Source organism: Octopus bimaculoides, chromosome 9 (assembly GCF_001194135.2).
Source record: "Octopus bimaculoides isolate UCB-OBI-ISO-001 chromosome 9, ASM119413v2, whole genome shotgun sequence".
In the NCBI taxonomy this organism is placed as follows: domain Eukaryota; kingdom Metazoa; phylum Mollusca; class Cephalopoda; order Octopoda; family Octopodidae; genus Octopus; species Octopus bimaculoides.
This window is the reverse complement of record NC_068989.1, coordinates 59,347,599-59,366,102: the sequence shown is the minus strand read 5'-3', so window position 1 is coordinate 59,366,102 and position 18,504 is coordinate 59,347,599. Positions and strand designations below refer to the sequence as shown.

At 34.3% G+C, this 18,504-nt stretch overlaps 2 protein-coding genes across 2 annotated transcripts in view; one reads left to right on the top strand and one right to left on the bottom strand.

Moving 5' to 3' along the window:
• The window catches only part of LOC106871031 (unconventional myosin-Id), a 107,701-nt gene extending 89,263 nt beyond the window's left edge, over positions 1 to 18,438 (bottom strand). The window contains exon 1 of the mRNA XM_014917289.2: positions 17,816 to 18,438. Coding sequence (XP_014772775.1) covers positions 17,816 to 17,913 — 98 coding nt within the window. The 5' untranslated portion in view covers positions 17,914 to 18,438. The remainder of the gene's footprint in view (positions 1 to 17,815) is intronic.
• The window catches only part of LOC106871030 (probable peptidylglycine alpha-hydroxylating monooxygenase 1), an 87,130-nt gene that overhangs the window by 5,631 nt on the left and 62,995 nt on the right, over positions 1 to 18,504 (top strand). The gene's annotated exons all lie outside the window — the stretch shown is intronic.

Genomic DNA, 18,504 nt, shown 5'->3' with positions numbered 1-18,504 from the left:
ATCTACAATAATACATTCTAAAACCTGGAATCAGATAGTCAAACTTTACAAAACTAATTAATGAATAAACATCAAGTGACATTTTTGGAAACAGTTCTGATAAACAAGGGTATCCTATGCTTTTGAGAAAATGAATATTTCAGTGTGTGAGGAAAGTTAAGGTAGATTTTCAACAATTTTGTATATCAATAGAAAATATCTTCTTTGAGATACACACACATGCTTTGATTTCTGTTGGACTTCTAATCCAAAGTATTTAAAGAAGCTATATTTTTAGGATGATTTCATTTCTTAAAGAGTTGTTTTTTTTGGTTTCAGTCTTCTGGCAGTTTAAAACTGATATGTTAAATGTTGATAATACTTATGCTTATAAGTTGTGAATATATCTTCCATTTTTACATGTGCTGTCAACATTTACTGTATTATATATGCTTCAATATGTACATTCATTCTCATAAATTTGCTCTTTCTTGGAAGTAACCCAGCTCACAGCTTCTTTCATTTATTGATATTCATCTGTAGCTTAGAATATTTATAAAGTTTTATATTTTAGTGTTGGAAGTTTATCTTTTAGGTTTGGGTGGTTTGTGAAGATTATTTCTAAGTTTTCTGAGATGTATTAATTACATGGTTATTTACTTTCTTATTTTCCAAAATAAACAGGTATGGTGGTGTGTTTAAGGTCACTTCCCAACCACATGGTTTTGGGTTTGATGGTACCATGGGTAAACGTTGTCTACTACAATCTCACGTTCATCAAAGGCTTGCAAGTGATTTAGTAGATACAAACTAAAAGAAGACCGTATATATATATGTGAATATATGTGTGTGTGTGCTTGTATATACTTGAAATCATTTACATGGAAGTGAAGTAAGCAGTGTTGTTAGTTTCTTGTGTCAAAAAAATTATTGTTATTTTAACCTTTGAAATTGTGTGGGATAAGAGATCCCTTACTTGAAAATCAATGAAGGGTTAGCATTGAAAAGGGCATCCTGCTGTAAAACGATGCCTCAAGTAACATATTTGTCAAAACCATGCAGGCATTAAATGAAATAACATGAAATCAGTGACAAATGTAACAAGGAAAGATGCATCATTGCTTCTACTTTGAAATATGAATGAGAATATTGCTTGTGATAGTTTTAAAATGATTGCATGTCACTTATATAACTTGAAAGGATTGTTAGTTTATGATTTACATTGGTATACTATGTGCTTTGTAAAATATTTATGCTGTTACTGTTGTTAGTGATAGGAGTCAAGATGTATTTATTTAGTTTAGCAATGTTATATGCAAGAAATTAGGTGTTGTAGACTTGGACATTTTAACTAGGTCTTTAATAAAAATTTGTTGTGAGTGAAAGTATTTTGTAAGTTGATGTTGTCAATGATTACAGTCTTTGTCAGATGTTACACAATTTGTGAATAGAATTAAGACTTAGACAAAAATTACTAATATTTTGAAAAGCTGCTTAAAAAAAGAAATGAATATAATTTACAAATTAAAATTTGCATAAAAATACATATACTTTTATTTGCAGAATACTTTAAAATAGTGAAACAACTGCATGAGAAACATTGTATCATGGTTCAGTCACTTTTGTTGGATCTGAAAATAATATCCAATAGTCCTAATATAATTGTAGCTATGTCAAAGCTATGACTACACTGGAAAAGTCACAAGAAACTATTACATTTAGAGTGTAGAAAGGTTGTAAAGATGGTAACAGAAAATTTGCTATTACAGAGAGGAATAATGTTTGAGTTTTAGTGTTATTTAATTAGGAAAGTACAACATCAGGAGTTTATACAAAAAATGGGTGTGTGGGCAGACAAGAAGTTAAAGATTCTATTGATAACTAATAAAGTGAAACTAGAGAATAGGATATGGTATTATCAATGGTGGAATGCAATTGGTCAGACATGACAGAAAGAAGTAATTGATGAAGAAAATGGAAATGTTTGGAATATAGCTGCTCTTCATATCAAAAATCTAATTACAATAATGACAGTTATAGACACATATTGAATCATAGAAAATTTGTATTTTAATTTATAGGACTTATCAGCTCTAAGACTTCTTTTAAACGATGAGTTTTTCATATTGCACACTGTGCTGCAATGATGCACTGTAAGGAATATCTAGGTGCACTCCAGATTAAGAATGTAATTTAACACTTTAGAAAATTCATAATGTTTGAGTATCTTGATAAATGAGTTATAATTTTGTTAAACAGAAATATGACTAATAAAACAAAGTAAATAATAGGTTTTTTTTCCCATTTTTATATTTTTAGCTTTAAAGCAATTGTAACTTTCCATGTGAAGTGTACCAGTAATTTTCTGTTAGATTTCCATTGTGCCACAAAGTTAAAGATAAAAAGTCAGAAAACTTTTTCAATGACTTTCATCCACAGCTGTGAAAAAAATTTATTCTGCACAAGTAGGTCAGAAGTTTGCAGTGCTATGAATGTAAGAAAAATGAACAGGCAACCAACATGCTTACCAACCACATGGTTCTGGGTTCAGTCCCACTGCGTGGCACCTTGGGCAAGTGTCTTCTACTATAGCCTCGGGCTGACCAAAGCCTTGTGAGTGGATTTGGTAGACGGAAACTGAAAGAAGCCTGTCATACATATGTGTATATATATATATATATGTGTGTGTTTGTGTTTGTCCCCCCACCATCGCTTGACAACCGATGGTGGTGTGTTTACATCCTCCGTAACTTAGCGGTTCGGCAAAAGAGACTGATAGAATAAGTTCTAGGCTTGCAAAGAATAGGATATTAAATTACAGGTTGTGAAGGTGTAATATGTTTGAGCATACTAGGGATATTTGAGATGATATTTCAGAAAAGTAACCACAAACTGGATTAACTAGTCAGTTTGGTAGAGCTCCAGCATGGCTTTATCTGTAATGACTAAATATAAAGTTCAACTGAGATAGAGTTATTATCTTTTCTCCAAATGTATTCCACTTTCTCCTTAGCATTTGTCTGAATACAAAATAAAAAGTAGATGCCATTAGGAAATGAGAGATATATTAGAGAACAAATACTGGACAAAAACAATTGTTTCGGGTAGAAATCAATTTCCAGTATTGATTTTTCATTAATGTTTTAGAAGACTGTACCCATTAGTTGGGTGAATACACTGTAATATTACAGTGTAAGTTTGTAGAGACAAAAAATAATCAGGAAAAATATCACAAATGTTAAGTTTTACTAACATTGTTTTGTGGTGTAAATGATAGCAATTCTTCTTTTAAGAACAGACATGCTTGTCTTTGAGAATGATTTGCTTATATCATGTAGATAATTGAAGAACATCTATTTTCAGTTTCCAATGTGTAGGTGTAAAATAAAGAGAGTCCATTCTTTTTGCTTAAGATAGTCTCTTCTGACACAACTTCCTTCAAAAACAAAAATAAATTATATATATGATGAAGAAGTAAATTCAAAGAGGACAAAACTGGCATTGTTTTATTTCCCTTCAGCATTTCTCAATGGAGTCCCAAGATATTTGTCTTAATTCTAATTCAGTAGAATCTGGGAGTCAGACAAGACAAATTTAATGCAGGAAGTACCAAAGTGAGATCATTAGAATAATATATGATAGTAATGAAAATTAACAACAGTTGATTTTATACAAAGAATGAGTGAGAGAAGTACTGCTGGCCCAAAGAACACACACATAGTGTCAAGTATTGCATACAGAAAAGACAACCATATCACCATGGATCTGTACAATAAATGAATGAGGAGTGGAGAGTATTTGTAGAAGTGAAAAGCCAAGGAATATGTGAGAGGATGTATGTTGCACCTCACTATTGAAACAAGTGGCAATTTGCCACTAAAAACTCAATTGAGCTATGGCAGCAGGGAAAATGTGTTTCTAAAATAATGGTGGGGATGATTTTAAGGTGTTTCTCAAGAAAGCTCGTTATATTTGCCATTGTTTTAGTTCAAAACTAGTTAGAACGAAATGTTAGTTGCATTGCTTAACATTATCAATGAAGACATATCAAGTTTAAAGTAGATTCTTTAATAGTTTACACTACAACTAAATCTTCAGAACCTTCTAAATTATGGACTGATTGCTTTCTTTAATTTATCCTTTGATCACCAACACCTTTATTCTCAGGTGTTTCTAGCAATCAGTCAGTCATGGAAGAGGATTATAATTATATTACTGGTATTGAAAAGTTAAATTTTCCTGACACTAGATGATTGTTCATAGTATTGGCAGTAACAGAAAGACATTAAGATACTATAAGTATAAAAACAAAAGATTTTAGTAGTTTGGTAAAATGACAAAAAAATAGTGGGTACGTTACTTTTATAAATGCTAGAAAGGGTTGATGAGAAGGTTAAGGCATCTTATACTAACACAGTGAACCCAGTTTTATGTGGTGAGAGAGTTGTAAAGACCTCTGTAATATATGAACTCAAGCTGAAAGGATTAGAATGTAAATATCTAGTGAAGTTGACTCGATTCTAAAATGGTTAACTAATTCAAGAGTTAATTTAGCCCTCAATAACCTGATTTACCAAAAATACATGAAGCCTAAAGGATGACAATGAAAGTAAATAATATAATGTTACTGAGGTTTAAACTTTAACCCTTTCATTACCGTATCTATTTTGTGATGCTGTGTTTCTTTCAATTAATTTTAAATATAACAAAGAATTTAGAAAAAATAACTTCGTTATCATTAAACTAGTGTTAGGAACATAAATTGTGACTAAGGTTTGGTGGAAGATTTTAATTCAGAACTTATGGAAACAAGACATTTGTACTACAGAGCCAGAGGCGGTTTCAACCTTGTAATACTATCAACAATTTTGGACAATTGTTTCTAAGACTTTATAACATGTAAAAAACTGTATCAGCATCACTTAATTGCTTAATGTAACAGATTTAGCAACAAAAGTGGCTTCTGTGGAAAAATATGTATCCCTGCTTCATGTACAAGATTACAAAAGGGACTATTAGGGAATGGCAGAATGAGCCTATATACTCACTTGATTAGTTGACAATCCTTTCTACTATAGACACAAGGTCTGAAATTTTAGTGGAGGGGTCTAGTCAGTTACATTGATTCCAATGCTCTATTTATACTTATTTCATTGATGAAAGGTTATGTCAACTTCAGCAGAATTTGAACTCAGAACATAAAGACATGAAATACCACTAAGTATTTTATCTAGTGTGTTAATGATTCTTATTTCTTTATTGCTCACAAGGGGCTAAACATAGAGGGGACAAACAAGGACAGACAAAGAGATTGAGTCAATTACATCGACTCCAGTGCGTAACTGGTACTTAATTTATCAACCCCCAAAAGGATGAAAGGCAAAGTTGACCTCGGCAAAATTTGAACTCAGAACGTAATGGCAGACAAAATACCGCAAAGCATTTCACCCGGCGTGCTAACGTTTCTGTCAGCTCACCGCTTTAGTGAGTTAATGATTCTGCCAGCTTGTTGCCATTTTAGTTACAATTAACAAATAATAAACATCTCCATTAATGAAAATATTTAACATATAAAAAAAAAAGAAATGGTAATTTCTAAGTAGGTTAACAACATCAACTACAGTGTAAAAACTAATTCCTTCATTGAGTTTTTACCAACCAAATACATGATAGGTAAAATAAAGACCCCCTGCTTTTGATATTTCTAAGCAGAGACATTAATATTCTATTTTAAAAACTAAACAGGAATAACAATGATATGAAAAGTTAAAACTAGGTTGAATTGTAGTTTAAAACTAGCATTATGAATCATTTGTATTCAGTTTGGTCAGGTGGTGGCTGGTTGAATGTGAAGTTAATATAGCAAAGTTGAAATAAGTGTCTGTTATTTCAGTTGCTTTGCTTCCTAATTTAAATTATAACATTATTTATTTATGTGCTGTCAGATCTAAGAAATTGCTGAAGCCAACACATCTTAGCTACAGATAGTTTTCTGTTAAAATATATATCTTTATACTATGTCTACAAACATGTTTGTTTAACAAGTGTTTGCCTTTAACAAACTTGCTTAAATGACATTAACTTCATATAGGATTACATCAGAGACCTAGTAATATATAGGCATAATTAAATTTTGCTAGGAGATACTTATTCTTATTTTAAAATCCATACATAAGTAGTTGACTATCATTGAAGACAAAATGGTGCAGATTTTGTTTACAGTAACTTTTATATTCCTTAACTATTTCATATCTTTTCTCTTTTATATATAATTTGTCTTAACTATTTCATGCATAATTTATATGCTTTAAATGCTGTACATATAATTTGCATATTTTATATTGATCGTTGCCAGTGCCCCTGGACTGGCTCTTGTGCTGGTGGTACATAAAATACGCCATTTTGAGCGTGGCTGTTGCCAGTATCGCCTGACTGGCCTTCGTGCCGGTGACACGTAAAAGCACCTACTACACTCTCGGAGTGGTTGGCGTTAGGAAGGGCATCCAGCTGTAGAAACTCTGCCAAATCAGATTGGAGCCTGGTGTAGCCTTCGGTTTCCACCAGTCCTCAGTCAAATCGTCCAACCCATGCTAGCATGGAAAGCGGATGTTAAACGATGATGATGATGATGATGATATAATGAATAAAAAGTTTTGAATGGTACAACAATGCACTATGAATGTAGATCAAATGAGATGTAAGAGAACCTGTCTAATGCATAGATTTAGTTTCAATCCTCTTAACTGAGTTCATACACTTGGATCTTCTTTGCTTTTTATGCCATTGAAATCAATTAAATAAGTATTAATAAAGTCAATTACATCCTTGGGCCTCAATTATTGGCTCTCTAGCTATACAAGAAATCATTATTCATAACAAAGAAGAGAGTATAAAAGGATTATAATAGGAATTGAACCAGATATATAATGGTTTCCGATTTAGGCTTAAGGCCAGCAGTGCTGAACGGAAGGGATTAGTTGATACCATTAACTCTAATACTTGACTGGTACTTTATTTTATTAATCCCAGAAAGATAAAAGGCAAAGTTGATGTCAGTTGAGCTTGAACTCAGGAGTTAAAGAACTGAAACAAATACTATAAAGCATTTTCCTAATGTTTTAATGATTCTGTCAATAAAATAATAATAGCCAGATATATGATAGTCTTTTTGTTCTTGAATTTTTTTACTATAGAGAAGACACGTCTAGCCTTGCTCAAAAACGAGGGATTCTAATCCCAAATCCTGACAGGAGAAAATCTGGTCAAAACTATGTCCCTTCAGCTAACCCTGTCTCTTTCTCAATATGCTATAATTGAAGAATATTTTATAACATACTTTGGAAATGTAACTTCACATCTTTCCATACATTTTGTATTTATATTCATATGTTCTATAATGTCATTTTATTAAACACTATTACCAAAGGCTTTACTGACCAATACGCATGGCTGATAAACAAATCTAAGAAAACTATAGAACTATTGTGCTGTGTAGCATTTGTTTGAGAGCCAAGCTTCTTCCATGTATGTGATGAAATAAGTTTCTACTACAAGTATATATATATATATATATATATATATAAAAGATAAGATTTTATAACATTTTTATAACACTTTTCTTACATTTTTCTGACATAATTTAAATATATACTTTAACCATGTAACACAAGCCTTCTGTAGTTTTTTCACTCTTATTATCTTTTATACATCCAACCACGTGCTTTCACATACCAACTTTCTCACACACACACACACACACATATATATATATATATATATATATATATATATGGATAGATAGATAGATAGATAGCAAATGAAAGACAGAAGACGGAATATACAAGAATTCATTATTAATCATGACAATTGTTTTGACACATCTAACATCAATTCCTCATGGGTGGGACACTCAACATGTGTAAACCATTTGTTTTATTAGCCATTATAGATATATGCTTGCTTATATATATATATATATATATATATTGCTAGCAGGGGGAGTGAACTCTCACCATCCTCTAGCAGAGAACAAGACCACGAGACTGACTCAGTATTGAGGTGGTTGGCTCCTCATCAGTCACTGGTACCTGGTCACCAGAGCAATAGTTAGGGTCCGCTCCAGCCAGCAATATATTGTAAACAAAATGACCATCAGTCACTGACTTGCAACAAGCAAAATAGCTGGTTGCATAATCTCAAAAAGAGATCAGAGTAATAACTATACTAACAAGTTAATCACCACATCAATTAACTTGTTCCACATTGCTACTAGTTTAACCCTAGGCAGATCTTTCACCAGCTAGTTATCAGTGCAGCGCTGCATGCTGTATATACATATATATTGTTAGCAGGGGTACAAACCTCTATCATCCTCTAACAGACAACAGGATCATGAGACTAACTCAACCAGCTTGAAACTGAGTCAGACTCATGATCCTGTTGTCTGCTAGAGGGTGGTAGGGGTTTGCTCCCCCAGCTAGTAATAGATATGTATATACAGGGTGCAGTGTGCTCCAATAACCAGCTGGCATAGTAATATGGAACAACCACTTTGATGTTGCGATTAACTTTACTTGTTAGTATAGTTACGACTCTGATCTCTTGAGATTTTACAACTAGTTATTTTGCTTGTTCGAAATTAGTAACCAATTATCGCTTTGTTTACAATAAATTGCCAACTGGAGCAGACCCTGGCTATCGCTCTGACGACCACGTACTAACAACTGAAAATGAGCCAACCAGCTTGAAACCGAGTCTTGTGATCCTATTGTCTGCTAGAGGATGGTAGGGGTTTACTCCTCCTGCTAGCAATATAATATATATGTATATATACAGGGTGCAGTGCTGCACCAATAACCAGCTGGTGGAAGATCTGCCTGGGGTTAAACTAGTAACATGGAACAACCACTTTGATGTAGTGAGTGAATGTATGAGTGTAAATATATATATTATAGGGAAGGGACATGACCTTGTGCTAAGCTGCTGGATGTACAAACATAAGATTGTGGCTTCAGCTCCCCAAACCAAGTGGCTTGTTTTGCCCTTAAACAAGGCAGAATGTTATACAAAATAATGACAATGGTGTATATTGAGCTAGGTAAGATAATCCTGTATTTATTATAGTTATTAGATTTAGAAATTGAAACATGGTCAGTATTTCTTGAATAAAAGTTTCTGGAGACTGTGTGTGTGTGTGTGTGTAGCTACTGTACTGGGTGAATTACATGACCATGTAGAAACTCACAGCTATCTGAGTGTACTTACTGGCTTTGATTTACATAGGTATATGGTTAGTGCTTTAGGAGAAGTATCAACAACTTCACATTTTCTATTTCCTTTCCTCTGAGAATATATCACTGAAGAAAGAAATCATTACTAATGAGACTGGTGTTAGTGTGCACCCAACTGGAAAGCTTTCCACAAAGTTTTGTGAATTTGATACCAGACAGCTTAAAGTAAAAAAAGAGAGAGGAAGAGAGTGAAAATTAAGGTGGTTTATATTTTATTGTGATAATACTTGAATCATAGTTGCATAAAATAAGCTATTGTCAAACAGACACGACTATCTATTTATTAGAGTAGTTTATAATTTCTATTTAATAATGGTTTCAAATTTTGGCTCAAGGCCAGCAATTTTAGTGGAAAGTGGGTAAGACAATTGCATCAACTTCAGTGTTCAACTGGTACATATTTTATTGATCCTGAAAAGATGAAAGCAAAGTCGACCTCAGAGGAATTTGAACTCAGAACATTAAGATGGATGAAATGTTGTTAAGCATTTTGCCTGGCATGCTAACGATTCTGCTAGCTCACCACCTTTCATTTCTATTTAATAATGATAATTTAAAGGAAAAAAAGTGGATTAGCAACCAAAGGGTCATAAGTTCAACTGCAGGCATTTCTTTAGTTCATATGGTTAAACATTCTCTCAATTTAACTAGCTTCAAAAGCTTTCTGGGAAAGTCTAGCTGTGGTAGATTAGTGTCTTATCCAGTGAACATTTTCGTTCATCCTTTACAAAAACAAAAATTAAGAACCTGCCCGCTAGAATTCTAATATTCAAGAATGATTGATTTTAACTCTAGTTATTAAATGAAATTTTAATTTCATTTATTTATGAGAAAAGAGAAAATGGGATGTCATAACATTCACGTCTTTCCTTTAAGTGTGAGCAGTATCAGTAAAGTGAAATGCTGTCTACTGAGACATATTTGGTCACATATTCAGGTTGTTGAGTGATGACACAACATATTTCAAAATTTAAATGAAATTCTAAATCTTAATATTTCCGTTATCTTTCAAATGTGACATTTCAAAATAAATCCATAAACATAAAAATTCCACTTTTGTTTATAAATTCATGATTTCCAAGAATATATTTTGAAAATTGTAATATTTTTATTTTTGTAGAAAAGAAAAACATAAAATGTATAATAACAAAAATATTCAGTTTATATTTGATTAACTTTCAAAATAAAATACGGCTGAGTTAATTAAAGATGGATAAGATGATTGTGTGAGGGTCATATCTTTTTCAAGAGCATTGCCATTCAATGAAATATCATTGAGAAGGAATTGAAACATGGTTTGACCTGATTGCTGGGTGCTTACATTAATTGTACTTAGTAAGGGAAATCAGGGAGTACATAGTCAGAATCATAACATTTTACTTTAGAATTCAATGAGGATATGTGTGTGCTTATAGCATCTAACTTTAGTCTCATATCTTTAGTTTGTGAAACTTTATTTCCTTCACAGACTCAATGGTGCAAGTTCTGATGCCATTGTTTTCTGACAATCATTATACAAGTGACTTTTACTCTTTTTACTCTTTTACTTGTTTCAGTCATTTGACTGTGGCCATGCTGGAGCATTACCTTTAATCAAGCAAATCGACCCCAGGACTTATTCTTTGGAAGCCTAGTACTTATTCGATCGATCTCTTTTGCTGAACCGCTAAGTTACAGGGACGTAAACACACCACCATTGGTTGTCAAGCGATGTTGGGGGGACAAACACAGACACACAAACATACACATACATATACATATATATATATATATATATATATATATATATATATATATATATATATATATATATATGATGGGCTTCTTTCAGTCTACCAAATCCACTCACAAAGCTTTGGTCGGGCCGAGGCTATAGTAGAAGACACTTGCCCAAGGTGCCACGCAGTGGGACTGAACCTAGAACCATGTGGTTGGTAAGCAAGCTACTTACCACACAGCCACTTCCGACTTGTCTATTTTCACAAAATAATAATAATTATGATCTCCTTCGCTTATGGAAAATGTTTTAAACATGTGATCATATATAAATCTTGAAAACTGATGCATTTTGTCATAGCGATTTAGAAGAACCAAAGCAGTGCCTTTGATTTATTTCAAAACCACCATAATTAATGTGAAGAGCAGAAAGTAGTTATCTTCAAACCAGAGAACTGGCCTAAATATTTGCAACAGAGTGGACTCCCTGATAAACAAGCTCAAAGGTCAACTGGTCGTGGTGTTAAACCATGAGAGTGATTTAGTCTATATCTCAGATATTTTCTATTGTAGCTACTGAGATAACCAATATCTTTGAAGTGGAATTTGGTAGATGGAAAAGGTACAGAAGTCTGTAATGTGTCTGCATATGCGTATGTGTGTTTTCATATCTGCTTGTATTAAATATTGTGGAGGCGCAATGGCCCAGTGGTTAGAGCAGCGGATTCACGGTCATAGGATCGCGGTTTCGATTCCCAGACCAGGCGTTGTGTTTATTGAGCGAAAACACCTAAAACTCCACGAGGCTCCGGCAGGGGATGGTGGTGAACCCTGCTGTACTCTTCCACCACAACTTTCTCTCACTCTTACTTCCTGTTTCTGTTGTGCCTGTAATTCAAAGGGTCAGCCTTGTCACACTGTGTCACGCTGAATCTCCCCGAGAACTACGTTAAGGGTACACGTGTCTGTGGAGTGCTCAGCCACTTGCACAATTTTACGAGCAGGCTGTTCCGTTGATCAGATCAACTGGGACCCTCGACGTCGTAACTGACGGAGTGCCAACAACAACAAATGTTTACATTCACATAGCTCTAACTTCTGGTGGTGGTGTTTATGTTGTGTAGCTTTATATCCTTTAACATTAGCAGTCAAATACAAAATAATGAAATAAGAACTGGAGTCAATCTATTTGTGCAAAACTAAATGATGCCCCAGCATGACCAGAATGTTAGTTAACTGAGGATAACAGAATGACAAAGTTGTACATTTACTTTGCAAATAAACAATGTCTGTTTTACAGTGCTTTGGCATTCCAAAGATGTTAGTTTAGTCAGAATTTCAAGTATGTTATTGATTTAAATTTTTTCTTTTAAACTGAGTGAATGGATAAAGGGTTTTTTGAACTCCAAACAATGGGTGGTTGAAGTAAGAGAGCACAAATTGTTTAACAAAAATGTTTCTGATAGTTTTCTTATGGTAGCATAGATTTTCTAAAAAAACAAAAGAGGATTTTATGCAAGTGAGGAACAATGTTGAAGTTAACTAAATTCAATGTCTATTATCATTATTATTAAACCACAACCAGTGGAGGCGCAATGGCCCAGTGGTTAGGGCAGCGGATTTGCGGTCATAGGATCGTGGTTTCGATTCCCAGACAGGGCGTTGTGAGTGTTTATTGAGCGAAAACACCTAAAGCCCCACGAAGCTCCGGCAGGGGATGGTGGTGAACCCTGCTGTACTCTTTCACCACAACTCTCTGTCACTCTTACTTCCTGTTTCTGTGGTGCCTGTAATTCAAAGGGTCAGCCTTGTCACACTGTGTCACGCTGAATCTCCCCGAGAACTACGTTAAGGGTACACGTGTCTGTGGAGTGCTCAACCACTTGCATGTTAATTTCACGAGCAGGCTGTTCCGTTGATCGGATCAACTGGAACCCTCGACGTCATAACCGACAGACTGCCAACAACTAAACCACAACCAGTATTGTCCTTAGTTCCTATTATCATTTTGCTCTCAGTTTGCAAACTTATCTACCAGGATGCATTTTGATGATAAACAAAGACGTGCACCACTACATGACTTTCAGAAGTTGCTTATCTCTACAGAAATAATTCTATTGTCATGTAATGAAGAGTCCTTAAGGTAACCTTAACATTTTAAAATGATTTTGCAGGTCATTTACAGTCATAATCCATTTTGATTTATCAATATATTATCTCTGATACATCTTAATATATTTGCACCTAACTTTTCATCATTTTGTGACTTAAATGTTTGTAATCTGTTCAAAGGTAGTAGTGGAATTCATCTGACCATTACTGAATCAAGACAACTGAGTAATTGTTTGTTAGATAGTAAACATAAGTGTTATTTACTTGAAATGAAAAAAGGAGATACACAAAAATGGCTCCACCTTACTGCTTCAATGCCTATGGGAACATTGAGCTCAGCAATGCATGCACACAAAGTAACAATGCTTCCACTGTTGACAGCAATGAGCTGTATCAAATTTTATGTTTGCAGTTGTATATATAGTAATGATACAGTGGTAGAAAGACCTTGGCCATTATGAAATATCTTGTTGTCAGATCAGATAAAAAACGAAATGCTACAATCAGTCCTTTAAATTAGCAGTACCTATTTCATAGTTGGGTTGTTGGTGACAAAACTGGCAACAACATTGTAGGGTTCACATACTGGTCTGTTGAGAGTCGATTGGACACCGACTACAAAATACAATACCCGTCAATAACAGGTCAACTAAACAAGGAGTTTACTACCATTTATGGAGTACCTCTTCATTTATATATTTGATAAAGGTTTGAGAGACAACACCTGCATCCAGGGGTCTCTCTCAGACTTATTAATTTTGCCTTTCCTCTGACCTTAGGAGACTCAACCAAGAAAAGCTTCTTCGTGAGTGTGAGGATCACTTTAAGGGAGCTAAAAGTCAATCCTAGCTAAGATTATCATCTCATCTTAACCATTGTACTAACTGTGGATAAGTAATGCTGCTCCTGTCATCTTGTACTTATCTCATACAATGGTGCATGAATATGTAATCATTATATTCTTTAAGGTAAATGTGGCAAGAAGCTTGCTTCCCAACCACATGGTGCCAGGTTCAGTTCCACTGCATAGCACCTTGGGCAAGTGTTTCAGGCTGACCAAAGCCTTGAGTGAATTTGAGAGACGGAAATTGAAAGAAACCCATCGTATATATGTGTATGTGTGTGTGTGTCATCACCACTTGATAACAGTGTTGGTGTGTTTACATCTCCATAACTTAGTGGTTCAGCAAAAGAGACGGAGAAAATAAGTACTAGGCTTAAAAAAAAGTCCTGGAGTTGATTTGTTTGACTAAAACCTTTAAGGCAGTGCTCCAGCATGGCCACAATCAAATGACTGAAGCAAGTAAAAGAATAAAAGAATAACCAGGGATACAGAATTTAGTGGAGTATGAACCATCAACCTTTCAGTATGTAAACTGGTATACTGCTGCCTTTAACAACTATGTCTTGATGTAGATTACAAAGAATTATATTCCTGCTCCAGGTACTGAACTTTATTCATGGGTAAGACCACTATCAGTCAGCATAAATCATTATGTCTATAATTCAATTTAAACTAGATAATTACATTCTCGAGCAAATTCTACTTGTCTGAAAGTAAATACTCTTATTTCCTCCCTCGTTGCTACACGCTCCTTTGGGTGATTTTCTTGTCACTGCCTTCCACGTTCATGTTAACATTAACTAATCTGGCTCTTTTACCACAAGCTACCATTGTTTGCTCAACAGCTTTAGTCAAACAAGTTTTAATCTGTTGTTTTAACAATTGTTCCGACAGAGTAGACAAGCTAAATTTATCCATTAAAAATTCTTCATGTTTCTTAATATTCTTTAAGGATTTTTTTTCATTTATTTTCCTACCGTAAATCAATTGTAGCTGTATCTTCAAACTTTTCTTTCTCAGCTAATAGATTAGTTATATAAAATAGGACAAAATCAATCATTTTGGCCTTCATAGAGAGAAAAATCAGCTCCATTGAACCCTTGATGAATGAAGCTTGCTAATTTTAACAAATAATGATAGGGATGGTTTCAAATTTTGGCACAAGGCCAGCAATTTTAGTGGGAAGCGGTTAGTTGATTACATTGCCTCCAGTGTTCAACTGGTACTTATTTTATTGACACAGAAAGGACAGATGGCAAAGTCAATCTCAGCAGCATTTAAACTCAGACTCTAAAGCTGGAAGAAATGCTGATAAGCATTTTGTCTGGCATGGTAATGATTCTGCCAATAATAAATAACACCATCGTACCATTTACAGTATTAGGTTTGTAACGACCTCTAACTTTCATCACTTGAGATTCATACTGCTGATTTATTATTCATTTATTTTAACTATGTGAGGAGAAAAAACAGGTTTAGGAATGCTTATTTGTATTAAAAAAAAAAAAAAAATCAACACTCTGGTGAGTCAATAAATGACATTAAAGAAAAAAAAATCTCAATTAATGTTAAATTACCTGCAACATCTAAACAAAATTTAAGAAATACTAATTTGCCATACAGAGGTAAGTGTTCAAATTCTTGAGCAATTCCAACTTGTTTATTTAGATCTTTATAACAAAGAAAACTAAAAGTAATGGTCTTCAAAAAACAATAACATATGTTTTGATATGGTCTGTGAGTTCTGAGGAATTTATTTTATCGAATTTAATTTATGAGAAATGTTGAAGTGGTCAAGGTGTAACTGACCACTTCAACAATAGCACCATAATAATAAATATTTTCAAGCAATGCATCCTATCATAGTAGTTAAGATTATTCATACGATGACCGCGTTATTTCATGACAATGAGAAAATTCATGTTTTAACAGGTGTGACAAAAAAACAAACAAAACAAAACAAAAATCAAAACCCGGAAATCTTCAAAGTTTGTTCAGTAATCGATCATAAGGTTATATTTTCCATAAGGTTAGTTTAACCTTTGATATTATAAAAACCGATACAGTAAGGAAGAGAGCCGTAATCACTGTTCAGAAGATCGGTTCGTGTCGACATTGGTTTCGATTTAACGATATTTTCTTCCGATAACAGTCTGAAGGTGTAATTAAGTGATCGCTGCTAAAATAGGAGGAACTCGACACCACAAATACGAGACAGCACGTGTGTGAATGCGTGTCCCTCTCCTTCTGTCTACATATTGATTATTTATTCGGTGATATGGTGAGGTAGTGGAGGGTAGGAGGAGGACAATTCCAGTGTTTTGATAGTGTTATTTTAGAAAAGAACTAAGGTCAGAAACAGAATGTATTCCTAGAAAAGGATGTTAAAAATGGTAATATGGTGAGAATATGTATTGTAAAGGAGGCTGAGTTAAGTAAATAAATACACGTGCATCTGTGTGTGATGTACAGCAACATGCAACCTTAGAAGGCAGCGATGCTGTATCAATACTGCAGAGCACGCATTTATATGAACGAGATACTCACGTGTACCTAGCATCTCTCTCTCTCTCTCTCTCTCTTTCACACACACACACCTCTCTTTCTCCTCTACATTTATAGTCTGCTATTGACATAAATATATGCACAAGATCTAGGTGAAGCATTACAGTTTTTAGTTGTAGTATCTCAAGAAATGAACGATCGTAAGATAATCATCGAACTGTCTATTGTAACACCAACTTGACACCGCCCCAGGACATATGACCTTGCTGCTGGTGACATGTCACTGTCTTATGAAACTATAGCTACGTCTAACAAATGAAAATATAATTCTAATAAAACCTCGGTTAGCCAAATAGCAGTCACTGCTGCATCCCTCCACAATCATATCCACTTATTTATTGTTTTCAAGTCTACATTTGTGATCATTATTCAAGTCTTTCAATATACGCAAGGTGTGCTACTTCAATTGACTGACTATGAAAGAGTTAGGCGCCCAAATAAACGTTTTGTTTGAAATTTTCACACACACACACACACACACACACACACACACACACACACACACACACACACACAGAACGTCAACAAAAGCGATATTTTAAATGTCTTTTTTTTTAACAAAATGATATAGTCCCAAGGATATTTGCTATACAATTAACGGGATTTGTTAGAATTTATTAATAAACAAAATTCTGATTTTACAACAAAAATATAATGAATTGATTGAATTCAACAGTTGCCAAATAATTCTAGCCTCACAATCAATGTTTGCAGTATTCAAACTTGAATGAGTTCCATATTAATTAACAGCATTATTAATTAAATAAGTTTACTTTTACATGCAGGAGTTTCATTTGTTAAATTGTCAAGACCACTTCCGTAGAGGTCAGCTGGATGGGCCAGCTGTAGGAAGAATACAATGGTAAGGCTTTTTGCCATTATAGCCTAGATATTTTTACTTCAACCTTGCTAAACAAACAGCGGAGATAAACTTTGAACCAATAAACTAAGCAGGTGTCTACCTATGCATGCTTTTATATGTAAATACTTCCTAATATCATAGTTAAGATAAAAACCTGTATTTCGACAATCATTATGAAATGGGCATTCAAACTTCAAATGATATTCTGAAAGTTACGACATTGTAACCCACCAGAATTAAATTAGAGATTTCCATTCGTTTTGAATGTCGAGTAATTACCTGTTGCAACATAAAAGAATTTCGATAATAGCCGTATAGAATAATCATTTTGTAAACTATTTTGGAGTCCAGTTGTTTTCTCTAGAAACCAATCTTTAACTTAGAACAAAAGAAAGAAAAGAAATGGAGGACTGTCACTCAATAGTAAAACAAGTTCAGTGAACTTACCTAGTTTTTAAATTGTCCATAAAGCTATCCAATGTGAGGTCGGATAGTAAAACAAAATCCCCAATACCAAATTCGGGTCCCTCGTGAATTGCTGCCATACTTCTGTTGGGTAGTTTTTGTGTCGACAGAGACAACACTTATGTCACTGGGTGTATATTAGTTGTGAAGTTAGCTCGGCCAAGTTGGGACAGCTCAGGCAGGTGCTCGAGCAAAATATTAGTAATTTCCTTTTCTTTAGATATATATCGTGTCGTAAGGAGACAGCTGTTGTTTCTCACAAACTGGTAATGCCATGCTACTTGAATGGGAAATGAAAATCAGTGAACACGGCAACAGCGAAGAAGTAATAACATCGAATGCTTCGCTGGCGGTTGGAGAGGAGGGAAGAGTAAGAAAATATGGGCGGAATGCTGCAACTACTAGTATTAAAGTAACGGAGCCTCGGAGACAGGGGCTTAGCTTCAAGATAACAGTTGACTGGACTAATAGTGAAGGTTGGCTTGAGTTACGGTGGAAATATGCGAGTGTGGGCGTGACTGTAGGGATGGTGAGAGGGAGGGAGGGAGAGAGAGAGAAAAAGAGAAGTTTCAATTAATCAGCATTGAAAAAAGGATATAGAATGAAGAAAGAAAAAAAAAAAAGAGCATAAGGGAAGGAAAGAAAAAAGGAACCACACACACACAAAAGTG